Below are 27,580 nucleotides of genomic sequence, written 5' to 3'. Positions count from 1 at the left end.
GAGTTACAGCATGTTCTGTGATGTGTTTATACTACTGCACAATAACCACAGCCATTTTTGACCCCATAGGCTTGGCTAGAAACATTCCCTTTATGCCTTCAGATGAACACATTCAGTTCAACAAATGTTTATCGAATATTGAATTCTTTAGTTTTGTTTTCTTTCCTTTCTTTTCTGTAGTTCTTTCTGTCTCCTCTCCCCCATTTCTTTCACTTATATGTTTATTTTGTTTGCTTCTAATTTTCCTCCTCTCTCAATTTCCTTTGAATCGTTCCAGGAGTGGTTGTTTGTCATGACAAATTAATTTGAATTAGTAAATTCCAAGCATCAACTTTCGTAGTCTTTTTGGGGTTTACAAATCAAGCTCTGAGAAATATGAAGGAAAGAAAGATCTGTAGCTTCCAGTCTCTTCTCTCCAGATGAGGTGAGAAAAAGGGAGGTAAAAAGGGATAGCTCTTGGAACCAGAAACTCAGGGAAACCCAGGTGTGTTTGTTTTCTATTGTTGGATAACAAGTTACCACAAACTTAGCAGCTTGAAACAATGCATATTTGTTATCTCGGCATTTCTGTAGGTCAGGAGTGTGGTTGAGGCTATTTAGGTCATCTGCTCAGGGTTTCAGCAGGCTGCAGTCAAGGTGTCAACCGGCTGTGTTCCTTTCTAGAGCTTTCTAGTAGAAGAGGTCCTCCCGTAAGCTCAAGTGATTGTTGGCAGAATTCAGTTCCTTGTGGTGGTAGGACTGAGGGCCCCATTTTCTTGCTGGCTGTCAGCCAGGGGCTGCTCTCAGCTCCTAGAGGTCTGCCCAGAGTTCCCTGTCATATGTCCCCCTCATATGATAGGGGCCCTCTCACAACATGGCTGCTTACTGCTTCAGGGCCAGCTGGAGAATCTCTTTAGTGTTGACTAAGATGAAGTCTTATATAACATACGCTGGGTGACCCTCCCATCACAGTTGCTATATTGTGTTGTCAAGGAGCAAGTCCCAGGTTCCATCTCCACTCAGGGAGAGGGGATTATATAAGAGCTTGACACCAGATGGGTAGAGACAGTGGGGCCATCTTAGACTTCTGCACACCATACCGGCCCCTTTGCATCTCTGGTATGAGATTCTCTGACTAAGAATCTGGCCATGCTAGATATGTAAAGCCATATATAAAAAGCCCAGAGTCTTGTACATGCATATTCATAGCATATTCACAGGATGCAAACACTCACTGATGGATGAAAGGGTAAATAAAATGCAGTATATACATACAATGAGATACTATTCAGACTTAAAAAGGAGGGAAAGCCCTTCCTTTTTCATGCTACAATATGAATGAATCTTGATGACTTTATGCTAAGTGAAATAAGTCAGACTCAAATTATTCCACTTTATATTAGGTACCTAGAGCAATCAAATTTCTAGACACATCAAGTAGAATGGAAGTTTCCAGGGGCTGGGAGGAGCAGGGAATGGGGAGTTATTGTTTAATGGGTACAGAGTTTTAGTTTGGGAAGATTAGAAAAGTTCTGGAGATGGGTGGTGGCGATAGGTGCAAAATAATGGGAATATACTTAATGCCACTGAGCTGTGCAATTAACGGTAGTTAAGATGGTACAGTTTGTGTTGTGCATTTTACCACAGTTGAAAAAAAGTCCTGGGGCTGATTTGACAGCATACCTCTAAGTGCCAGGCTGTTTCAAGTTCCATATAGGATGCTGGAAGGAGGTAGAGTGATGATTTTCTCTTTTCTTATTATTTTTTTCACTTATTGGTTATCTTGTAAAGGAGAAAAAGATACAGCAAAGTCTTGTGACAAACGAACATCAATTGATTATTGTTAATTAATCAGCCGTTAATTACTTAATAGTAATTAATTGATTGCTTGTTGAGCCTTCAATGGAGGCTTGTTCCCAGTGCTGTGGGAAAATAGAGGGAATGAACAACTCCAAACTCCCTTGTGTTTTCTTGTTTACAGCTGTAATTCTTAAGCTTAAGTGCACATTGTAATCACCAGGGAAGTATTAAAAAATATTGATGTCCTGCTATGACCCCGAGGGAGTCTGATTAAATTGGTTTGAGGTAAAGGCCCTGGGTATCAGGATTTACAGAAGGTCCCTTGATGATTCTAATGTGCAGTGACAATTGAGAACCATTTTTTTTATAGGAACAGGCTTCCCTGCAGCTGACTCTAGAAATATTCAGTTTGACACTCTAAGAGCAATGCTCATTACAGGCATCTAAGAGAACTATTTACCATTTCTACCTAATTACCATGCAGCGCAATGATGATTATGCATATCACTGAGTGTGTCAGACTAACTTCCTTATATGTTTTGGTTTTCAACATTTCATTATTAAGCTCTGTTCTTTGATGCTCCTGGAAATTGGATCATCTGCACACATTTGAGAAAGGGAGAGAGAAATGTTTGCTGTAAGCATGAAGTAACAGTAAACATGATTCAATTACAACTGTACTTAATTATGTGGGCAATAGGGTAAGAGAGTTGACAGGACAAAGTCATGCTCATTTTCTGATTATTCATGGAATGACCTCATCTTTTCATGCTGGTTTCTCAAATTATAAACGTGTGCATTTATTAGCTATTTTTTTCTTGCTGGTTTATTACTCAAAACATTTGGGGGAAAAGTAAATAGATGTTTATCTTGCTTATTTTCTGTGCCTGTTTAGTGGATGATGGACATTTCCCACCTCCACTCTTGTCTCTGTACCCAGGATTTTTAAACTAGGAGAAAGAACTTGAATGTCCTTTAGTATTAATTTTGTTAAGTCCCTATTTTGTGCCAGGTGCAATTCTGATTTTAGGTAAGAGGATGAAGAAAGTGTTGTCACCCTTGAAGATCTCGGTCTCTTTGGGGAAATTAAAATATATTGCAGTCTTGTGTGATTGATATTCTAAGAGATGGGTGTACAAAGGACGGAGGGAGCATCCTGTGCTTGGTGGGATCAGGGACACCTCCATAGATGAGCTGATGTTGAGCTGGGTTTTGAGGAGATATGGATGGCTGGGAGACCAAGCGGCCTGACACATTTGGGGACCTGCAAGCAGTTCAGTGGGCCTGGGGTACCCCGAGCACAGGGAGGCTGGCCAGGCGGGGGACCTGGATTGTCAGGAGTTTTACTCACATTGTGAAGGAGTCTCCCTTAATAAATAGTGGCGGTTCGCAAGTATAGAGTTTTTAGAGCTATTTTAACTCAAAGATTTTAAAGTTGCTGGTAATTTGCTGACATATAATAGTACAGCTATTCCTTCTGTAATATATTTTATGTGCCAGGCCATGTTCTTAGTGCTCAGTATTGTTAACTAACTTAATTCTCATAGAAGTCCTATGACCTGTGGACTGTGTTTATTGTCATTTTATAGCTGAGAAAACTGGAGATTAAGTGACTTGCCCAGAGTTCCACCATTCGTAAGTGGCAGAATTAGGAATCAGACCCTGGCATTCCAGCTTTAGATCTTGGACCCTTGACAAATATGCCTTCTAATATACTTCCTATTTGTATATATAATTAAGTTATGATATGCCACACAAGTAAAGTTGCCTTGGCCTTTGTGCTCACAAGAAATTCTTGACAGATAAGAAAGTAGGTGGAGGCCCCTGGTCCCTGCTTGGCACTGAACCTTGTGCAAAGAAGTTTGCAAGACACATGCTTTGTCTGACCTGACAAAAACAAACAGTGAGAACACAGGCTTCTAGTAAACAGTTCCAGAGAAGGAAGATTGAGGGCCCAGCTTAACAAGAACTGTCAGTGGACTTTGACAAATTAAACTTCCTGAAGCAATTTAGAGGACAGGAATTTATTGCTTCAAAGAATATTGATTATGTAAGTAGGGGGTGTAAAAGGATTATGGCACACTGCCACTGATGTGCATCCATTCGAGATCCAACCCTATTGGAGGAACTTTGAACTAAGCAGAGAGTCTTGGCAGTGCCTCTTTCTTTCTTCGTGGTTTCTAGAACTTTTCATACCCTTCCCCACAAAAAGCATACCATAACCACTACTACTGCCAACTACTACTATCACTGCCATTTATTAGGCATATATTAGCACCTTATCTGAGTTAATGTGCATAGTATCCTTATGATGCAGGTATGATTACTCAGTTCTATTCACAAAGAAGAAATCTGAGGTTCAGAAAGGTTAAGATCACACAGCTAGGAAGTGGCAGAGCTGGGATTTGAACCTAGGATCTTCTGCCTCCAAAGCTATGTACACATTTTATTTATTAAATGAATTTTTTATTGACGTGAACAAATCATAAAGTGAACACGCCCATGTAACCACCAAACAGATCAGGAAATCAGAAGCCCCTTCTGCTCCCTTCCAATCCCTATCCATTATCTACTTCTAAGGTAGCCACTATCTGCACTAGTATTATCATAGATTACTATGCCTATTTTTGAACTTTATGTTAGTGGAATTATAGAGTATGGACTCTACAGACTCTGGCTCCTTTAGTTTATATAGTGAGAGTCATTTATGATATTGTGTGTAGCGATGGTTCATTAATTATCGTTGCTCTATAGTGTTTGTTGTGACTATGCTACAACTTATCAGTTCTACTGTTGATGGACATTTGGTTGATTCTGGTGTTTAGCAATTTTGAATAATGCTGCCATGAATATTTTTGCACTTTTGATTTATATATGATTTATGATAGGTATATAACTAGGAATGGAATTGCTGGGTAGTACATTTTATCTAAGTTCACATTTTTGTTTTATAAATTTATTTGTTTTTTACTTATTTATTTTTGGGTGCATGGGGTCTTCGTTGCTGCGCATGGGCTTTCTCTAGTTGAGGCGAGTGGGGGCTACTCTTTGTTGCAGTGAGCGGGCTTCTCATTGCGGTGGCTTCTCTTGTTGTGGAGCACGGCCTCTATGCACGTGGGCCTCAGTAGTTGCGGCACGTGACCTCAGTAGTTGTGGCTCGTGGGCTCTAGAGCACAGGCTCAATAGTTGGGGCACATGGGCTTAGTTGCTCCACGGCATGTGGGATCTTCCCAGACCAGGGATTGAACCCATGTCCCCTGCATTGGCAGGCGGATTCCCAACCACTGTGCCACCAGGGAAGTCCCTAAGTTCACATTTAATATAGATTGCCAAATAGTTTTCCAAAATGGCTGGACAAATATATACCCCCCACCAACAGTGTATGAGTATTGCTAGTCTCCATCCTCACCAGCATTTAGCACTGTCAGTCTTTTTCATTTTAGCCATTCTGGTGGGTATGTTTATGTTGTGGTTTTGACTTTCATTGTTTTTGACTTTCATGGTTTTGACTTTCTTTTCCTTGACAATTAACAGGGTGAACACTTTTTAATTTATGTGTTTTCCATTGATGTCTGCTTTCCCTCTGTATCTCTGTAGTACAACCGTTGTCATAAATCAAGTATCTATATATGTTTAAGTGGGTTTTAGTTCTTTCTATTCAGGTCCAAAGGTCTTTTTTGTGCCTCCTTGTGCCAAGAGTATAGTCTCTCAATTATTTTGATTAATAATAATTTTTTTTTTTTTGGCCACGCCGTGCAGCTCGTGGGATCTTAGTTCCCCAACCAGGGATTGAACCCAGGCTCTCGGCAGTGAAAGCGCAGAGTCCTAACCACTGGACTGCCGGGGAATTCCCAATAATAATTCTTGATATCCATTACCTTAAGTCTTCTAGTTTTGTTATTGTTCTTCAATGTTGTGATGGCTATTCTTGGGCCTTCTTATGATTGTAAGAATTTTAGAATTAGCTTGTCAATTTTCATAAAAAATTTTTTAGAATGTCGATTGAGATTTCATTGAACCTGATCAATTTGAATAGAATTGACATCATTAAAAAATTGTCTTCTCGGGACTTCCCTGGTGGTGCAGTGGTTGAGAGTCTGCCTGCCGATGCAGGGGACATGGGTTCATGCCCCGGTCTGGGAAGATCCCACATGCCGCGGAGCGGCTGGGCCCGTGAGCCATGGCCGTTGAGCCTGCGCGTCCGGAGCCTGTACTCCACAACGGGAGAGGCCACAACAGTGAGAGGCCTGCGTACCGCAAAAAAAAAAAAAAAAAAAAAAAAATTGTCTTCTCATTCATGACTCGCTATATGCCTCCATTTATTTAGCTATTCTTTCATTTCTCTTAATATTTTGTAATATTGTTTGTAGAGGTTTTACACATTTTTGTTATATATAATCTTATATAGTTGATATTTTTGATCTTTTTAAAATGATGTCATTTAAAAATTAGCATTTTCACTTTGATACTGAGATATAGAAATATGATTGAGTTTGTTTACTGACCTTGAATCCAGTGAGATTATTGAAATCACCTATTAATTTTGATGGTTTTACCCTGTCCATTCTTTTGAGTTTTCAATTTACATAACCATGTCTTTTGGAAAGAATGACAATTTTACTTCTTCTTTTACTGTGTTTATATCTTTCATATATTTTTTCCCTTTTGTTTCTTTTTTTCTCAGTTTATTAAGTTTGCTCAGACTTTTTATTCAGGGTGGAATTGAAGTGTCCCATTTCTGATATCTGGAGGAAAGCTTTCAGTATTTCACATGTGATATGATACTTTCTGTTTTTGTTTTGTTTTATAGATTTTTTATCAGATTAAGGAAATTCCCTTCTATTTCTAATTTACTAAGTGTTTTTTTTTAAAATTTAAAACTCATATACAGGTGTTTAATTTTATCAAATACTTTTTCCTCATACAATAAGATTTTGCTATGTATTTTTCTCCCTTATTCTTTTCATGTGGTTAATTACATTAATTTTCAATCTGGTCTAGACTTGTTTGTTTTTGACTTTTGTACCTATCTTCATTAGGAATATTAACCTTTAATTTGTCTTTGTTGTAATATGGGTTTTTGTTATTAGGTTATTCTGACACTCTAAAATAAGTTGGGAAAAATTTCTTTTTTCTATTTTCTGGAAAAGATTATGTAAGATTAATAATTTTTATCCTTGGGCTTCCCTGGTGGCGTAGTGGTTGAGAGTCCGCCTGCCGATGCAGGGGACATGGGTTCATGCCCCGGTCGGGGAGGATCCCACATGCCACAGAGCGGCTGGGCCCGTGAGCCATGGCCGCTGAGCCTGCGCGTCCGGAGCCTGTGCTCTGCAACGGGAGAGGCCACAGCAGTGAGAGGCCCACGTACCTCAAGGAGAAAAGAAAAAAAAAAAATAATAATAATTTTTATCCTTAAATGTCTGGAAAACTTAATGGTAATGTCACCTTGGTCTAGAATTTTCTTTGTGGGATAGTTTTTATTTCTTTATTGCTAATCCAATTTTCTATTTTTTTCTTATATAAGATTTGATATGCATATTTTTCTAGGAAATTTTCATTTAATCTAAATTTTTAAAATAGTTGTTCATACTGTCCACTCATTTTTCCTATCTGTAATATCTATAGTGATGTCCCTTTTCTCATTTCCAACACTGTTAATTATCCTTTTTCCCCAACCCCCCATTTGCCATGAATTTTTTGGTTCTATTTGACTCTTCAAATAACCTATTTAGGGCTCTCTTGATCTTCTTCATTGCACTTTTTTCTTTCTGTGTTATCTGTTTCTATTTTGTTATTTCCTTTTCCCTTTTTTGAGCTCAATTGCTTTTCTTTTTCTAGCTCTTTGAGATAGACACTTAGTCATTCATTTTTAATCTGTTTTGTTTTGTGATGTATCTATTTAATACTGTAAGTTTTCCTCTTAGTATTGATTTAACTGCATCCTACAAGTTTTGATAATCACATTTTTATCATTTATTTCAAAATATTATCTGACTTCCCTATGATTTAATCTTCCTTTGATCAATGAGCTGTTCAGAAATATATTACTCAGTTCTCAAACATTTGAGGATATTCTGATTATTTTTGTTACTGATTTTGTCATTGATTTCTAGCTTAAATTTTTAGCTTCTATTGTTTGCAAAGAATATACTCTGTATTATGCAATCCTGTGAAATTTGTTAGGTTTGATTTACAGTCCCCATAAGGTCAGTTTTCGTGAAGGTTCCACGTGTACTTGAAAAGAATGTGTATTCCGAATTGGTTGAATACAACCTTTAAAATAGCTATTAGGTCAAGAGATTAAGTAAAATTTGATAATCAAGAGTTTAGATCTTCTATCTTCTAACTAATTTTTGTCTGCTTATTCTATTATTTCTTAGAGAGATATTTTAAATCTCTCAAAGTGATTGTGTATTTGTCTATTTCTTCTTTTAATTTTGTCAGTTGTTTTTTTGTCAAGTTGATGGTATCTAACTAGATGGATACACATTTAGAATATATGTATTTTCCTGAACATATCAATATAAAATATTCCTCTTCATTTCTAGAAATAATGTCTTTCTTTAAAGCCTACTTTCCTGTATCAAGGAAAATTTTCTTTATACAGGCATACCTTGTTTTGTTGTGCTTCACTTTACTGCACTTTTTTGTGTGTGTGTGGTACGCGGGCCTCTCACTGTTGTGGCCTCTCCCCTTGCGGAGCACAGGCTCTGGACGCGTAGGCTCAGTGGCCATGGCTCACGGGCCCAGCTGCTCCGCGGCATGTGGAATCTTCCCGGACTGGGGCACGAACCCGTGTCCCCTGCATCGGCAGGCAGACTCTCAACCGCTGCGCCACCAGGGAAGCCCTACTGCACTTTAGATATTGCATTTTTTACAAATTGAAGGTTTGTGGCAACCCTATGTCCAGCAGATCTATAGGCACCCCATTTTTCTGACAGCATTTGCTCACTTCATGTCTTTGTGTCATGTTTTTGTAATTCTCACAATATTTTAAACATTTTCCATTTTTACTGTATTTGTTATGGTGATCTGTGATCAGTGATCTTTGATGTTACTACTATGACTTGCTGAAGGTTCAGACGATGGTTAGCATTTTTTAACAAAAAAGTATTTTTTAATTAAGGAGTGTACATTGCTTTTTAGACATAATGCTATTTCACACTTAATAGTCTACAGTATAGTGTAAACATAACTTTTATATGCATCTGAGAAACCAAAAAATTTGTGTGACTCACTTTATTATAATATTTGCTGTATTGTTGGGATCTGGAACTGAACACAAAATATCTCTGAGGTATTTACATAGTATATCTTTTTCTGCCTTTTTACTTTGAACTTTTCTATATCATTATCTTTAAGGCATACCTCTTATAAGCAACATATACTTGGTATTTTCTTTTTTATTTATTTATTTTATCAGTCTGACAATCTGGTCTTTTAATTGGGGTATTTATTACATTTATATTTAATGTAAATACAAAATATTTGGGTTTAACATTAACATCTTACTATTTGTTTCTTATTTGTTTCATTTCTTTGGTTTCTTTTTCTCTATTTTCTTTCCATTTTCTTGAATTAATTAAATACATACTATTATTCCATTTTCTCTTCTAGTTAAACATTCTATGTCTAATCTTGTAGGGGTTACCCTAAATTGTAACATGCATCCTTAACTTGTTCAATTTCCAATATAGATTAGTGCTTTTAAATTATGTTAACTAACTCCATTTACTGACCATGCAGTTTTGGCTGTTTGTTTTCATACATTTTGTTTATCACATATTTCAAACTGTACAAGGTATTATTATTACTCTTTTATAAAGATGAGCTTCCTTTAGTCACCCAGATATTTACTTTTCCCATTCTTTCTTTCTTCTAACATCTACTAGTTTCCATCCAGGATCATTTTCCTTCTCTGTTAAGTCTGTTGCCAACGGAATAGCATTTTGAAAATATATTCATTTTGCTCTCATTTTTGAAGGCTGTTTTCACTGGGTAAAGATATTGGAATAGGCACTCTGAAGCACTTTGAAGATATTCCACTGTCTTCTGGTTTCCATTATTTCTGTTGAAGAGTAAGTCAGTCCTGTTGTTGGTTGTTTGAAGGTAATATGTCTGTTTTCTCCAGGTGCTTCATAGATTTTTCTTTTTGTATTTCAATAATTTGACTATGATGGGACTAAATAATTTTTAATGTATATATTCTGTTTGGAGTTTATTGTCTATGGCTTGATACATTTTCATTGATTTAAGAAAATTCTTGAATATGTTACCTTCATGTATTGTTTCAGGCCAATTCTTTCCCTTTCTTTGGTGGTCCAGATTACATATATGCTCAACTTCTCTATCATGCCATATGTGTCTCCTGTGTTTTGTTTTGTTTTTGTTTTTATTGTTCTATTTTCTGTCCTAGATCTTCTCCAGTCTTCCATCTGGATATATTCTACCTGCCCATATTCAGTTTGTAATCATTTTCAGCTGTGTCTTATCAGATTTTAAACCCATCTATTGAGGTCCAAGCTTCAGATATTGTATGTTTCAATTCTAGAATATCTACTTGATTTTTAAAAAGGTTCATGTTCTCTGTTGACATTTTCTATTTTATCCTTGATTTTCTTAAACCTATTATAGTTGTACTAAAGTTTGTTCTTGATACATACAATTTTTTTAATCTACTGTGGGTCTGTTTCTATTGTTTTTTTTCCTCTTGGTCTTCAGTCATTTGATCTTTTCTCCTGGTATGCCTGTTAGTTTTTGATATCATGCCAGATACTCCTTATGGAAAAATTAGAGAGAAAATTTGAGTCCTAGATTTTGTGAACATCCTACAGAAAATATTCACCTTTTCTTCTCACAGGCACTCAAGCAGGGGCAAATAATTTTAGCCAAAATAGGAATAGTTTCAAAGTTGGTTTGGGACTCTTTTTGCCTGTTTTTTGTTAGTCTTTACTTCTAGTTTACAGCCCTTTAGATGTCCCATCTGAAATTCTGAGTGTTTACCAGGATCCTCTTTCATGGTGTGTCTTGAACACTGACCTGTGTCTTCCCAATCCTTTGAGACTGCCAAAACTCTGCTTCATGCTGCCCACAAATCAATAAATGCCTTGAAGGAAAAAGCAGAGGTGAATGTCAAATTCATGTTCTCTTGTTGATCATCATTCATCAAGCTGTTGCTAAGTTGATAGTTCTCCAATGCCGTCAAACAGATTTGTAAATATATATTTTAATCAACTTTTATACTTGTTTTGTGTGAGCAGGGAGAGTTGTGCTTATAATAGCTGGCCTATATGATAGTTATAGGAGAAGTTGCAAACTTCATACTCTTAATCACTGCTGTATGCGGCTTTGTAAACAGAAAATTCCAGGCAAGACCCACTCCTCTAAGTATTTATGATTTAGTTTGGAGAAAACCTCATAGAGAGAACTCTTTTCTTTCTTTTTTTTAAAAATATATATATATATTTATTTATTTGGCTGAGTTGGGTCTTCATTGCTGCACACGGGCTTTTCTCTAGTTGTGGAGAGTGTTGTTGTGGTGTGTGGGCTTCTCATTGTGGTGGCTTCTCTTGTTGCAGAGAGACTCTAGGCATGCGGGCTTCAGTAGTTGTGGCACGTGGGCTCAGTAGTTGTGGCTCATGGGCTCAGTAGTTGTGGCTCACGGGCTCTAGAGTGCAGGCTCAGTAGTTGTGGTGCATGGGCTTAGTTGTTCCACGGCATGTGGGATCTTCCCAGACCAGGGCTCGAACCCGTGTCTCCTGCACTGGCAGGTGGATTCTTAACTACCATGCCACCAGGGAAGTACTAAGCACTCTTTTCTAATAGAATATTACAATGTGTTTATGGACTAAACTAAATTAAGAGGATCTGGGAACTCTTTGAGGCTATGGGCCATGCTTTACTAATTTTTATGCCTTAAGTATTTGCTTGATAAATTTGATGAGTTGGATGGACATGAAAACGAGTACTCTAGGAGTGTAGGGTAGAACAGAAGGATTGTGTGAGCTACAGTATCCAGGTAGAGTTGAGTAGGTCATAAGGGGTTTCTTGGTAGATGTCTAATGTTTGGGTAGGTTGAGGGGAAAGGAAGCTAAATTCAAGGAGAAAACATGTGCCAAGCCTGAAGTTAAAGCTGGCAAGCATAGGAGACAATGAGGAGACCAGTCTATCTGTAACAAAGGATTTGTGTTAGGGAGTAAGTGCTAGATGGATAGAGTGGAGGCATATGGTGGGAAATGGGGAATCCAGATTGTGGGAAGTTGATTGTCTTCCATGGCAAAAGGGTTTTCATAATACTTCCATGGAATGTTAATAGAAGTTAAGCCAAAAAAAAAGAAATAAATAAAGAAGACACTGAGGTTTGGGAAACATTGGTTTAAACAGATTTGTTTACTGCAAGATTTCTTTGAACCTTTAAACTGTGCATGCTGAATTTCCAAAATTGTTTAAACTCAGCAAACTTTTGATTATAAAAGAACAGTGATTCTTGGAACATATTTTGGGAAATTGGGATATGTGGGCATTGAGGAAACTCTTGCTGGAATGTTACACTAGCATGAAAGACTCATGAAATCTGGAACTTTTATGATATTGTTCACAGTTCTACCCTTGAGAAGAATATCTTACAAAAGTATTTTCTCGGTATATCTTAATTGAATGAATTGTTGGTTTTAGTGGATGAAGGAAGAATGAGATCAGGGTGAAGTCAAGATGAATTTACCAATGTGAATCTGATAGTGTGGTATAGGATGGACTGCAGGGGGAAGAGGCTAGAAGCTGAAAAACCAAAAAGGAAGCTGTTAAAATTATCCAGACCTAAGATTTTTTCTTGGACTTGGTGACCCTTGAAAATGGAAACTAAAATGGATAACAGTGATATTTTGCAAAGAGAATTGACAAGACATAGTGATAGATTAGATGAAGGAGGAAGGAAGTTCTCAAAGAACCCAAAGAGTTCAGATGGCTCTGAGGTTGATGGAGTAGGGAAGAAGGAATTTCTGTACAAGACTTTGTTCTGTTTCCTTCATGAAGCCTAATGATTTGATAGATAGGATCATAAAGTATCTAATTCCATGAACTTTTACCTTGTGTTTGAGAACTTTCTTTTTTTTTTTTTTAATTTAGCCACGCCACGTGGCTTGTGGGATCTTAGTTCCCCAACCAGAGGTCGAACCCAGACCCCAACAGTGAAAGCGCTGAGTCCTGAGTCCTAACCACTGGACCACTGGGGAATTCCCTTGAACACTTTCTGTGTAGAAAAGATCACAAGTTTTTAAACAGCAAAGCTATGTATGGGAGAGAGTTTGAATGAAAAATACAGGAAAATACCCATATTTTAAAAGAATCACACTGAATTTGAGTGAAAGCAAATATATTGTGCAAAGATTCTGACTTAGGCAACTTTTCTTCCAGCTCGTAATTCTATGATATCTACATATAAATTATGCTAATTAGAACATAGAAATTTAAGGTGATGCAGATTAGGCAATTATTTTGAGCTACTTCTTTTCCAAAAGAAACTGGAGTGTTCTAGGATTACCAACAAGTGGGCTTCTGATTTGGGGAGTGAATAGGCTGGGAGGTTGGAAACGTAAGTTCTGTCTAGTCTAGACGTACTAAGAGTCAAAACATAGGCAAACCTGAACTATCACCATCACCCGCTATGTCTGATCAAACCTTATGAGTCCCAAGGGAGCTGACTTCTCCACCTCGGAAGGAGCAACAGATGGAATGGAAGCAGCACAGACTTCAGACTCAGACTTAGATTTAAATCCTAGGGGAGGATAAGTTGCTTCTTAGCTTTTAGTCTACTTATCTATAAAGTCGGAATAGTCATCTCACAGGATAGTAGTGAGGATTAAATAAGATATAAAAGGACTAGCACTGTAGGAATTAGGCACGTGTGTATACATCAGTGAATGAATACTGTGTTATAGTCCCTTAGGTACACCTTCTACCTACCAACCAGACCTGCTTCCCATCTAAAAATCATATGTCCATTAGTATTGCATCTAGGGACCTTGAAGGTTGCTACCTTTGTGATGATGACAATTAGGAGTGATGATAAAATTGATTTAATAATGATTTTACCAGAAAAAAATATTCAAAACTGTTTTCAAAGGATTTCCAAGTAAAGTGTGGTAGTTCTAAGGGTCAGGTGTTGGTGGGGCTAGAAAAAAATTTTTTCCTTGCTGGGAAAGTTGTAAATACATAGGTAGTAATATCAAGAATAAAAATGAAGTGACTCTAAACAGCAAATCACGGTTTTCACTAATTGTAACCAACATCTTCTTTCCATTATACCAGTGAGAAGAAGCTCATTACAGATGCCCTTAATAAAAATCAATTTCTGAAGAGACTGGATCCTCAGCAGATCAAAGACATGGTGGAATGCATGTATGGGAGAAACTACCAGCAAGGGAGTTACATTATTAAGCAAGGAGAACCAGGAAACCATATCTTTGTACTGGCAGGTAGGCTTCACATATTTTTCCAGTCAACATATAATAAATATTTGCCTATAGTTTAATGATTTTTTGCAAACATTTATAAAAATGCAAAATTGGTTGCTCTATTTGTAGAACACATAACAGATTGAGCTCATAGAATAGTAACCTTGTTGATCATGTTGCTAATACTTAATATTTACAGAATGCCTTCTCTATGTCCAGCATCCTACTGAGAACTTAATAGAAAGATCTCATTTCAACTCACCGACTCTGTTAGGCAAGTGCTACTATCTTCATGTTACTATGTGGACTGTGTCACAGAGAGGTTAAGTAACTTACCCAAGGCCACACAGCTCATTAGTGGTGGAGGTAGAATGCAAATTTAAACAATCTGATTAGAGAGTCCATACTTTTAATCACAGTGCCACTCACTCAACATATACAAGAAGGTGTTTCAGAGTATTCAAAACTGCTGCTTGTGTTGACCTTTTTCCATTGTTGTACCATGGAAGAGAAAACAATTATTTTTGTGACTTTGTAAAATATTTTCGTTATATACCAATGATTTCAAAAGACAATTTAGGTACATTTAACCAACAGATAAGTCAAATGTAATGCCTTAAGGTTAAAGCTGGTGTTTTTAGAACCATTTAAATGGCTTCCTCCATACATGATCCCTTGAACATGCTTCCATGCTGGGTAGATTATAATGGTTAGATAGGAAAAGGATTTATTTCTCAAATGCTTATCAAACACATAAATCTTATACTGGAATTCAACAACTTTTTTTTAGATATAGAAGCAAGAAATCATCTGAACAAGGCTTACAGTTATTGAATGCCCTGTCAAATTCTGAATTGACCCCAATTTTTGAGTTTTAGGGAAAAAAGTTAACTGGCTTGTTCAGAGGTAGTGGTAACCTGGGATGTGCTGTGGCGTTTTATTTTGCACTGTAGGTCCTAACGATCTAAGCAATGCTTTATAAACTTTATAATTTTTTTTTTTTTTTTTTTTTTTTTGCGGTACACGGGCCTCTCACTGTTGTGGCCTCTCCCGTTGCGGAGCACAGGCTCCGGACGCATAGGCTCAGCGGCCATGGCTCACGGGCCTAGCCGCTCCGCGGCATGTGGGATCCTCCCAGACCAGGGCACGCACCCGCATCCCCTACATCGGCAGGCGCACTCTCAACCACTGTGCCACCAGGGAAGCCCATAAACTTTATAATTTTTTATTGATGGCCAACTATGGTCAAAGCCCAGTGCTGAGTTCTGAGAGAGACACAGGTGAATAAGACATGATTCCCATGGGAGGTTACATTCTGGTAAGTGACCTGCAACTTTAGACAAATCCTTGTATAGCAAGGAGGGGTAAAAAGAATCACAGAAACTAAGAAACAAAGTTAAGCAATGCTTAACTTTGTTTCCTTGAGGCCTTAGGTGTGGAGCAGAAGTTGCCTATCCAAACAAATTAATACACATCTATTGACAGCGTATAAAAGATTGTTTTCTCTATTTTGATTCTTTAAACATGCCAGTTGCATAATTATTAGTGTATTATTTGCCACATACGTCTTTGTAGACGTCCTTAAAACTATAGTCATCCTCAAGTAATTATTCTCCCCAAGAAGTGAATTACAGTCTTAATTTAGCCAGCCTTCAAGTTTTAGGGACAGGTGACCCAGAGCAATTTCCCCCTCTTTCAACTTTTCTCTTGGCTCTTTCACTTCTACTTTAGCAACACTAGAACATTCTGGCAAGAGAAGATAGGGCATTAAGTCAACCAATATTTAGGAAACCTGCAAGGAAAGATGAGAAACTCATGTCAGCTCATCTTGTTCTTTGCCAGCAACTCTGATGAAAGGCTTGGGGAGAGAAGGGTTTGAACAGAAGTCAGTATCAATATAGTTATGGAAGTCAGGGCTATAGCACACATGGAAATGAAAATTGGATGCTTTCTTATTTGAATTAATTATGATGTTATCTAAGAATTGAATTGTGTGATTTAATTGATCGAGCAAATTAGTTTGTTAATTCAAAATCTCCCCTTTATAAAATAGAGCAAGAAGAGCAAATAGTAAAAGCATATTTAGCTTAAAGTTTTGGTATTCCATATAATTGTTCAGTGTTGCTCAAGTCCCATGTGCCATAACGAATTAGAAAAAAACTTGAAATGCATAAAGTTCCATGATACTAACTCAACAGTGAAGCTAAGTAGTTTTGATGGAATAGAATTTAGTTATAATGAGAAATTATTAAATTGCATAACTAATATATAAGATTCGGAGCCAAAACAGAATTTATTTCTTACTAGAATGTAAGTTCTAACAGGATAAATATTTTTTCTGTTTTGTCTACCCTGTCTTTCTTTCACCTGGGCTAGTTCCTGGCACAGCATAGGTATTCATATCAGATGCACTGAATGAGTGGTTGGACGGAGATGACCCAGAGCTACTTAGTGGTGAATTAGGAGAAGGAAAGACCAGTTCTTCAAGGGAAAGAGAAATAACCCCACCATTTTCTTCCTCTAAAAATATAGGTCTTTTTTGCAAAGCTTTTGATTAGCTAAGGTTTTATTTGCATTTGTTTGAAGGGAAAAGAGAAGAGAATTGCCAGGGCAGAAGCATGGTGAGGAAGTTGCCTCTCCCTTCCCCCAAACTCTGCTTAGCCAAAGATTGGTGTCAAGCACTCTTCTTTTTCTTTTTTATGAATTTAATTTTTAGAGCAGTTTTAGGTTTACAGCAAAATTGATAGGGTGGAACAGAGATTTCCCATATACCCCTGCCTCCCCACATCCACAGCCTCTCCTGTTATCAGCATCACTCACCAGCAAGCTACAGTTTTTTTGTTTTTGTTTTTGTTTTTTGCGGTACGTGGGCCTCTCACTGTTGTGGCCTCTCCCATTGCGGAGCACAGGCTCCGGACGCGCAGGCTCAGCGGCCATGGCTCACGGGCGCAGCCGCTCCGCGGCATGTGGGATCTTCCCATACCGGGGCACGAACCCGTGTCCCCTGCATCGGCAGGCGGACTCTCAGCCACTGCGCCACCAGGGAAGCCCTGTGGCTTGTCTTTTAATTCTCTTCTTAGTGACTTCATTTATTAATGCATTTCAATGAATGAGGGGTTAGGCAACAAGCAAGGCACGGTGAAGTAACGTACTCAAGGTCACATGGCCAAAGACTAGTCAGAGCCAGGCGGCCTGACTCCAGGGCCAGCATACTTCTCAGTTATGACAAGTTAGTCCTTCCGCCAGTGTGAACACCTGTGCTGTGTTTTCAAGACGTACAGTGATTGTTGTGTTCCTTGTGCAAGAGAAGTAGTTTCATGTGCTACATTTTTCATGGGGTAGAATGAATTTTAAATGAACCACTTGCCATCCACTGCTTCAGGAAAGAGCTTTGTAACAATCACAATAATAATAATATGGGATTTCGTTTGTTTGTTTTTGTTTTTTGTGGGTTTTTTTTGGCTGCACTGCACAGCATGCGGGATGTTAGTTCCCCGACCAGGGATAGAACCTGTGCCCGCCTGCAGTGGAAGCGCAGAATCTTAATCACTGGACTGCTAGGGAATTCCCAATAGCTAACACTTACATGGCATCTACTATGTGCTAGCCGTGGATCTGTGATCTTACCTGTAGTAACTTATTTACTTCTCACAACTGTATGAAGTAAATATTATTAATATTATCCCTATTATTGATGAGGAACCCAGGCAGAGTGGGTAAGTCTTCAGGCTAATCAGCTAATAGAGAGTGGGCTTCAGTCTGCATTCTTAACCACTTTATTATAATGAGAATCATAATATATCTTACCTGTATGCTTTGTATACCTTCTGATTGTTTTTTTTTAACTTATGGAATCCAGGTGGATTTTGATTACTTGTGTTTTCTTACATTCTACTTGATAGAGGGTCAACTAGAGGTGTTCCAAGGGGAGAAATGGCTATCATGCATTCCTATATGGACAACGTTTGGGGAACTAGCCATTTTATACAACTGTACAAGAACTGCCTCTGTGAAAGGTAACAGGAGATGAAATGCTGTATTTTTTAAATTGTTACACAACGTTAAAGATAACCTAAGACACTGTTGCATCCTGAGTCTTTTTGTCTCCCATTGTGCCCCATATGCTCTTATTAATAGAAAGGCTATGCTTATAAAAGGATTTATATTGAAGCCCTTGTCTAAATGATTCAAGCTTAAAAAGATCTTTCCGTCAGATACCTGTATATAAAATATGAGTATGGATTTAAACAGAATTGATTCCAGTATTTGCTATCGTTGCCACTTCAATTTTGTATTATGTAGACATTTGCCTTTGGCTCATCCAGCATGTTTGCTTTCTATTCTCCATAAGGTTCTGACCATATTACAAACCAGAAAATTTAATTAAACCAATAAATGTGTATAAATATCAAAAAGGATATGAATTAATTAATGAGAGTTTTCATGAGTGACTTTTGGGATTAGTTCAGTTGCTTCTCCTTAGGGTTCTTGTTTTTATCGACTTTATTCATGGTAATATCAGGTTTTCTTCTGAATTACTTAGATGTGGTGTTTCTCAGAGTTTGGGACGAGGTTATGTGTGTCAGCATTGTTGCAGTATTTGATAAAAATGCAGATTCTGAGGCTCCACTCCAAATAATCTCTGACAGTGGGGCCCAGGGATCTCTATTTTTAACAAGAATGTCAAAATAATTCTAATTCACTCTAAAGTTTAGTAAACCAGAGATTTTGATTTTGATCTCTTCTGTAGGCTCTCATCACTCCTTTAAAAAATATCTTACTACCATAATTTCATACAGATTTTTTAGAGCTGCTACTTCTGTTCTTCTTCCTTTTTAGATTTTATTCTTGATTTTAATGTCTTTCCTATGAAAACGTTGTCCCAAAAACTGTCTTGCATAATTTCTTTGAAAATGATTTTATATATTTTATGTAAAAGTAACCATAGAGATTCTTAAAATATATTGGCTCCTGTTAGCAACAGTGTCTAAACAACATAAAAAGACATAAAAACAGACTCACACACAGAGATCTTTAACTCTCAGTTCTCTGCTTGTGAATTCTTCACTCTCTGATTAGCTACAGGCTGGCTGGCTTTCTTTTGTATCACAGCACAAATCTAAAATACCTCCTGATGATGTAGTGTGTAATTAGGGATTGCAAACTAATTTTAATATCATCCTAAGCAAAACATAATTAGAATGGAAATCTTTTGCTGCTCACTTTCAAATCATCATTTATTTCAAAGCCAAAAATGATTTTATAAAATTACCTACTCTTTACATCACTACTTCCTTCCATTTGCATGCTTAAATAATGCATTGTCCAAGAAATATCATTTTATGAGAGTACATGAAAAATTTATTGATTAACATGTTGGAATGTTTTCTTAATCTAAGAGCTAAACAATATTTTATTATTTTCTTGATTTTTCTAAAGCTATTACCAATGTTAAAACATGGGCACTAGATCGAGAGGTATTCCAGAATATAATGAGAAGGACAGCTCAAGCCAGAGATGAAGAGTACAGAAACTTCCTCAGAAGGTAAGAATAACACGTTGGTGGCAGAAAGAGCAGAAGGTGGTATAGCCATATTGTGGATATGTTGGTTTTATCAGAGTAATTATTTTACTACAATCTTTCTTATTTAAACATTTTCCATATGATTAAGCCAAAGGAACAAAAGAATTCTCTTGCAGTAAATGACACTATATATATGAAGAATTATGTTTCATTCCCATTAGCCTTGTTCACTGATTTATTTCTCTTGCTAATTTTGCCCTTGTGTTGATGGAGTCATTGCACATAGTAGAGAATAATGTGCATAAAATCCTAAAATATTCACTTGGGTTGCTCAGTTGACTTTGAAAGATGTCCTATAATTTGGAAGTAGATAACAAAAAATAATGCTTTGCTTAGAATAATATTAAAATAAATGATTTTACTATCCTTACTTGCTTTACCTGAGACATTTTTTCTCATTGGCATAGCCATGCCATCTTCCAAATTACTATTATTTGCAGCAAATTAACTTGCCAAAAATGTTATTATGCTTGCTATCACGACATGGATCCTTGGAACATACACATTTTGTCAACTGTTCTGAACCCCCAACAACTTGGACGCATCAAATTACAGAGAAACAAGTACCTATGTAACTGAAAAGGTCAGCTACACATTAAAAACATTTTTTTTTGGAAAGTATAAGTTCCTTATTTAAACTATTTCTGTGTCTTTTGTGGGAGATTTGACAGTCTCTGAAACTGCAATACATACTGTAATGAAATGTAACCTTTGATAAGTGGTAATAACAATAAAATATCCTGTGGTTTCCAAAAATAAATTCCAAGTTCTTTTTAAGTATAGTGACTTTATCTTGCATAACTAGCCTGCAAAGTCAATGATTTTAGGGCTGTGCTGTGCCTATCATGTAGTGAGGACTCAGTGAATATTGAATGAAGGCATTGTTAATCAGTAGAACATTGCAGACATTGAGGTTTTTCATATGGACTCTTGCTGATTTACTTTCCCGGAAACAATAATGACTCCTGGAAGAGAGCTGCAGTAATGACAAGAAGGTGCCTTACCTATATGATAATCAGTGCCTTAGCCATCATGTTATGGGGCCTACCTGAGTATAGGTAATCTCAAAATCCAGCAACTGAGCAATGCAGGTCAGTATTTAAAGCTAATAAACTGCACTTATGCAAGGGCCAAAAAAGGATACATAAATAAACCGGTGCCCGTGGGTTGCATCATGTCTGAGATAAAACCTGAGCCACTAGGTTTTCCCTTGGAGTCTAGTGCGTTCTGCCTTAGTGGAGGGAGCTCAGAGAATTTACTAGTACAGGTTCCTTCCCTCCTTTTCTTCTTTTTGGTATCTCATTCATGCATTATTGCCAGGGGTAAACATTGTGGATTCAGTGGTGAACAAGATAAACCTGATCTCTGCCTTCATAGAGGGGAGACAGACAAAAGATTTTTTCTCATATCAATTTCCTCACCAATCCCCAAAGGTGATAGGCTTACAGGAGAGAATTTTCACTAACGCTACAGCGCCCAGTTTGGACCCGAAGTAGAACTTTCATGACAGGCATGTGTTAGTCAATTAAACCAAAGGAACAAAAAGTATTCCCTTTTCTTCTATATGCCACTATATAGAAAAAAGTTCTGGTTAACCCTTTTACCTTTTCATCCATAAGGAGACACATTAGAGAAATACATTTCTCTTCGTCTCATAATATACAGTAAGCTCTTTTCCATTTACATCTTTTTATTATGAAGTATCTGACATGTATCAAAGGATACATAGTACATATGTAAGTTTTAATGACATAATAATAAAGTGAGCCCCATCAAGCTACGGGCCCAGCCTAAGTAGAAAGTTAGCAATGTTTTTGGCATTCTCATTTGTTCCCCTATGTCATTTTCTAGCCTTCCTCGGGGTACCTCCTCTCCTTGGAGTAGTCTGTATTCTGAAGTTTGGTAATCGTAACCTTCCTATTCTTTATTATTCTGCCTGTAGCTTGGTTTAACCTTTTTTTTTTTTTTTTTTTTTTTTTTGCGGTACCCGGGCCTCTCACTGCTGTGGCCTCTCCCGTTGCGGAGCACAGGCTCCGAACGCACAGGCTCAGCTGCCACGGCTCACGGGCCCAGCCGCTCCATGGCACGTGGGATCTTCCCATACCGGGGCACGAACTCGTGTCCCCTGCATCGGCAGGCGGACTCTCAATCACTGCACCACCAGGGAAGCCCCGGTTTAGCCTATTTTTGAACTTTACAAAATTGGTGTTATTTTTGCAAGTCAGTTTTTTCACTCAATACATTTTTTAAGGTTCATCTACTTGGTTAGTGCAGTCATTTCTCCTGTTGTAGAGTTCTGTTATCTGACTCGACCACAGTTCATATATCTGCTCTCCCATTGGGCATGTTCCAGTGTTTTGCAATTACAAGTGATTCAGATGCAGACATTCTTAGACCCAGCTCCTGGCTACATGCCTCCTGGTCCTTGTGTTCAAGAATGAGTCTAGAGCTCTCTTTTCAAAACTCAGATCCAATCATGTATTTATGGAGGTGCATCATTTCTTCCTTAGGAGTGTCAAATTTTAGATGGTAAGAAAGAAGTATCTATCTTATAGAAATTATATCAACAGTCCTGAGTGAAAATGGGTAAAGTAGAAATTTCTCTCAAAGAACAATTTAATCATACTGATGGGTTAATCATACTGAGTGGAATTTTTTTTTTGCGGTACGCGGGCCTCTCACTGCTGTGGCCTCTCCCGTTGCGGAGCACAGGCTCCGGACGCGCAGGCTCAGTGGCCATGGCCACGGGCCCAGCCGCTCCACGGCATGTGGGATCCTCCAGAACCGGGGCACGAACCCGTGTCCCCTGCATCGGCAGGCGGACTCTCAACCACTGTGCCATCAGGGAAGCCCCTGAGTGGAATTTTTAATATTTTTTTCAAACAATTTCAGTATTCTGTCATTCTCTGTATATTATTATTATCTGTAAAAATGTTCCTATTACATGCCTCTGGCTACCATTAATTTTAAAAGACAGTACAATATGACTAATAATCAAGATCATTTCCATGCTAATTCCTACATTCCCTCCTGGATTCAGTCTTTACTTAATTACAAGGATTTAGATGAAAATCTGATTCTCCTCTGGAAGCAGAGGTCCTCATCCATGCTAATAAAAGAGATATTGAGATGTGGAACACATTTCTGGATGTGATTCACTTCGTAAGCCAACAACAAATGTAATTTTTTTTTCTCCAAAGAAACAAAATTTGATTTTTTTCCTTTCATGGGGTCTTACTATTTTTATTTATTTACCTGTGATAAATGTCTGCTGTTATATGTAATTATATAATTTCAATGTATCTGAAATTCAGTTATTTATGTGTGATATATTTGGAGGTTTACTTTGGAAAAATTAAAGTGCATTATATTTTTTAAATGCATGCATGAATCTATGTAGAGGTGTATATTTATAGTTTAATTCATGATGATAATTAAATAAAGGTTTCTTTTTAATTTTGCAGTGTATCCTTGCTGAAGAATTTACCTGAAGATAAATTAACCAAGATCATTGACTGCTTGGAAGTGGTAAGAAATTTTAAAATAAAAACTATATTTCATTAAAGGATTATATGATCTAGTCATTATTAGCACTGTAAATGATTAAAAAGGAAAAGATGGTGATCACCAGTCCACAGAGACCAGGAGCCTTTTTCTATTGTGAAAACTCACACTGAATTAAGGGGCTGGGGTGGGGTTTGGGGACTCTTCTGAAATATATAAAAGAAAATTGGATTTGCACGTGTAAAGTGACATTTGATTTACATATTTTAATCTTTTTAGTATATTTTATAAAACTAATCTGCCTCACTCAAGAGGCATTTGATTTTCTGCAATTAACATCACAATCCCTTACAGAGTTTTCGTAGTATGAAGGAGTCAGTGATGCATAATTAGGTAATGGAGTAGAGAAAGGGTATATTGGGACTTTCGTGAACAGGCTTCTGAATCAAGCTATGAAACATTCCATACTTGAAAACTCTAGGCTATGAAGACTTTAAAGAAAAAAAAATAACAAAAAAACCCTGTACTTAAGAAGCACTTTACCTATTTTAACATCTAGGGAAAAATGGCGTATTGGAACGTGTTCAAAAATTCATATTAGGCATCACGCCGGTGGTTGGTTCTTGTCCAAGACTAGGCAAGTCTTTTTGTGAATAATGCTTTTATGATATGTACCTTGGATTCTAATAATTTTCATTATATGAAAACCTCTTCAGAGATTAATATTCAAAGTAAATAACCTCTGTCTAACTTTTTTTTGGTGTGTGTCGGTCAATTTCACTGAAACCAAATTGCTTTTCGGGAATTTAAAGGAGGTAAGGAATTGTAAAGGAGTCAGATGTAGACTTTAAGATTTTATAAAGCTATTCTCAGTGGGAGACAAAAAATATCCTGCAAGACTGATTGCTGACAGATTCATGCCTCTGTCAATCTCAATATACAATGTAAACTAATACCTGTTGAGAAGGGAGCACCAACCATTTTATCCTTAAGTGTAAGTGACACCAGTAATGTTTCCATTTACAATTCATGGAACCCATCCAGCAGTTTATCAAGGACAGGCCATGATGACACAGTGCCTGGCCTTGTGTCCCCAGAGCGTTCAGATATGAAGTCATTTTCAAGAGGACTGCTTGCCCTGCATCTCTTGGGATTTTCTCAGTGTAACATAACCCAATCACAGATGTTACAAATTAATAATTCATCCTAATTTCTGAGTGTTTTTTTTTAAAGTTGGAGAGGCCCTATATTTTTTTGTTAACCGAGGAAATCTGTTTTTAATATAACACTAATAGAGTAGATTCACCAGAGGGGAATTCCATGCTGACAGAAAATATTAAAATTTAGTATCATTAAAAATAAATGGTAAATTAGACATATTTATAGTAGCCACAGACAATAGCTACAGAATATATAGATGGGGGCTCCAACCTAGTATTAATTAACACACAATTCGAATTTGAAAGTCTCATCTTTTAAAACACTCTAGAAGGCTTTATTATATATTAGCATTTGCAAACAGCAGCGTGGTTTATAAAGGACTCTTTATTCATACCTGGCAAACAAATGTGTCTCTGTAATGTGTGAAAATTCACAAATTTGAAAGTGATTAACAAGGGAGTAATGGGATCTATTTAGCGCTAAGAAAAGCACATAATTTACCAGCATAGCTTGGACTAATGACCCATCAACTGGGTCCTGACCACAGCCAATCACTAATGCATTGGAGTTATGACAGAGCACCTGCTGAGTTCCAGGGCCAGCTGTCCCACAAACTGGCTCCATAATCTTTGAGAAAAACAGGCTGAATCTGGCATGCTATTTAGGAGTTGATTTTGGGTGGTTTTAAGTTTTTGTGCAGGGGGTGGGGAGGGAGTATCAGAATTTCCCGTCACCAAGCAGTAGTTCTGATGTGTTTGTTAAGACTTTGGTTTGTTGAAGTCCTAGACCACATGGCCTGAATGTGCAGTGTTCCAACAGCATTTCTTGCTTTAGCATAAATCACCCAAAGTATTCAGTTCTGGAGGCAGACATTGCCTTTAAACCTCTTCTCGTGGTCTAATGGGAAAAGGAGAGTGAGAAAAGTAGCAACACATTCACTGGTGTGCTTTAAGAGTTAACTAATGAACACCCTAAAGCACGACACAGATTCCAAATGCAGTGTGACTATTAATGATAATGAAAATGACAATGTGACTTCTGTACCTGGCAGTTGGGTAGTACAGAAGACAAGAGTGGGAAGAGTTTCTGTTCCCACTCTTGGTGAGAGATCCGGGAGGCCCGGGATTTGACTGTGTGGTGGATCGAAACATTACGGAACTCTTTGTTACAGAGATTTAGTGTTTGACCCAGTGACCCTCTGCACTGCCACTCTGACATGGCATCTTTCATGAAACTGGAGCTCTAGTGGGAGTGGGACTGGGGTAGGGAATGTGAAATGTCCTTGTCCTTAATCAGATCACCAGTGATGCTGATTAAAAGGCAGATTCCCAGGTACTACCTCACACTTACTGAATCAGGGACTCTGGGGTAGGGACCCAGAAATCCACATTTTAATAACACGATTCTTTTTTTTTTTTTTTTTGTGGTGCGCGGGCCTCTCACCGTTGTGGCCTCTTCCGTTGCAGAGCACAGGCTCCGGACGCGCAGGCTCAGCAGCCATGGCTCACGGGCCCAGCCGCTCCGCGGCATGTGGGATCTTCCCAGACCGGGGCACGAACCCGTGTCCCCTGCATCGGCAGGCGGACTCTCAACCACTGCGCCACCAGGGAAGCCCAACAACACGATTCTTAAAGTTTAAAGTTATGAATTGAATACATATATTTAGGGTTTGCCATAGTCTGCCTCATTAGTCACAAGTTTTCCATTTTTCATCGTTTTTTGAAAGTCTAGTCTTCCTTTCTTATAGTTCCTGCTAACACTTGCATAAGCCAGAGGGTTTTTCCCATTTTAATGGTTACATCTAGAACCATAAGAAAGTTGAGATAATTGTGGATTTTGCCAGTTTAGGGACCTGTTAATTAAAGGGGGGGTGCAGCTAGGTGTCATAGAAAGTTAGCTAGTCCAAAGTCTGGAGATTAAGGTTTATGGTCAAGCCTCTGTCCCTTGCAGCTGTCACTTAATTGTGGTGGGCATCAGGGTCACCTCATCTATAAAATAAGGGGGTGCTGGGTCACATCTGTACGGGCTGTCTCAGTGTTTCAGTTACAAAATTCTATATAGTTGGCTCACCCAAATGGAGGAATTTCTGTTGATTTTCATTTTGTAGGCTCCAGTTCCTTGGAAATAAGCAATCAGATGCTAAAATTATGCTGGAATGGTTGATAGGGTCCACCTAATCCAGGTGTGTTTGCTTTAAAATTTCTAAGGTGTTTTAACTACTGCACTTGGACAAACAAAAATAGCTGGTAGCAAACCCCAATAAAAGTATACAGATTTTTAAACAATCAACTTAGGGACATGGTCACATGATGCAGGGTTTTTGTGTGTGTGTGTGTGTGTGTGTGTGTGTGATCATACATCTGACTGTGTATCATCAATTCTTCTTTGTGATGAAGATTTCTAGCCGCACACTAAGGAAACTAAGGAAATCATAGGCTTGCTTCTTTGTCTTTGTCCTCCATCACCTTAGATTTTAATTCTGGTTTCATATATTCTATTTACAGGCACTCAGGCTCTATCTATCATTTTGCTAGCTATCACAGAATGAGCATTTTCTTTACATGAAAAACTCTTTCCATCTTTAGCAGTTTCTGATGTATGGTTTTCTTCTTCTTCTTTTTTTTCCAGTGTATGGTTTACTTTTAACCTCTATCTCTCAGTCTGCCCTGGAATTGATTTCCTAAGTTTCCTTTTGGCCATATACTAAGTACCTACTCTCAGTGTTTCTAGATATCTTCTTTTCAATCATCTTTTTCAGACTGTGGGACACAACTCATTAGTAGGTCATAAAATCAATTTAGAGGAACACTTTAAAAAAATATCAGGGTAGTAAGCATAAGTATTGTTCAGATATGTTTCAGATTTATACAAATGTGTGTGTGCATGCTCACATGTGTGTATGTGAGTGTATATATAAAATATGTTTCTTACTGTAGGTCAGGGTAAAAACTGCTTGAAAACCATCGCTTTACAGGGTAGGGTCTATGGCTTCTTGGTCCTCTAAGGGACCCCTTTGCAATGTAACCACAGGACAATAAACCACACTGTTTGAAGTTCTCTTTTTGGTGTTGGTGACCACCCTGGCTAGACTGGCTGCACT

The 27,580-nt window shown here is 37.8% G+C and overlaps 1 protein-coding gene across 2 annotated transcripts in view; it reads left to right on the top strand.

Annotated features, from left to right (window-relative positions):
• The window catches only part of PRKG2 (protein kinase cGMP-dependent 2), a gene marked incomplete at its 5' end in the record, with an annotated part of 84,142 nt that overhangs the window by 7,718 nt on the left and 48,844 nt on the right, over positions 1 to 27,580 (top strand). For both annotated transcript variants that reach the window (XM_082837812.1, XM_082837811.1), the window contains 4 exons: positions 14,086 to 14,252; positions 18,134 to 18,247; positions 19,671 to 19,776; positions 23,280 to 23,343. In XM_082837812.1, the coding sequence (XP_082693938.1) occupies positions 14,086 to 14,252; positions 18,134 to 18,247; positions 19,671 to 19,776; positions 23,280 to 23,343 (451 nt within the window). The remainder of the gene's footprint in view (positions 1 to 14,085; positions 14,253 to 18,133; positions 18,248 to 19,670; positions 19,777 to 23,279; positions 23,344 to 27,580) is intronic.

Source organism: Leucopleurus acutus (genome assembly GCF_964270905.1).
Source record: "Leucopleurus acutus genome assembly, chromosome: 4".
Lineage (NCBI taxonomy): Eukaryota > Metazoa > Chordata > Mammalia > Artiodactyla > Delphinidae > Leucopleurus > Leucopleurus acutus.
The sequence above is the reverse complement of the archived record's forward strand: the minus strand, read 5'-3'. Positions and strand labels throughout refer to the sequence as shown.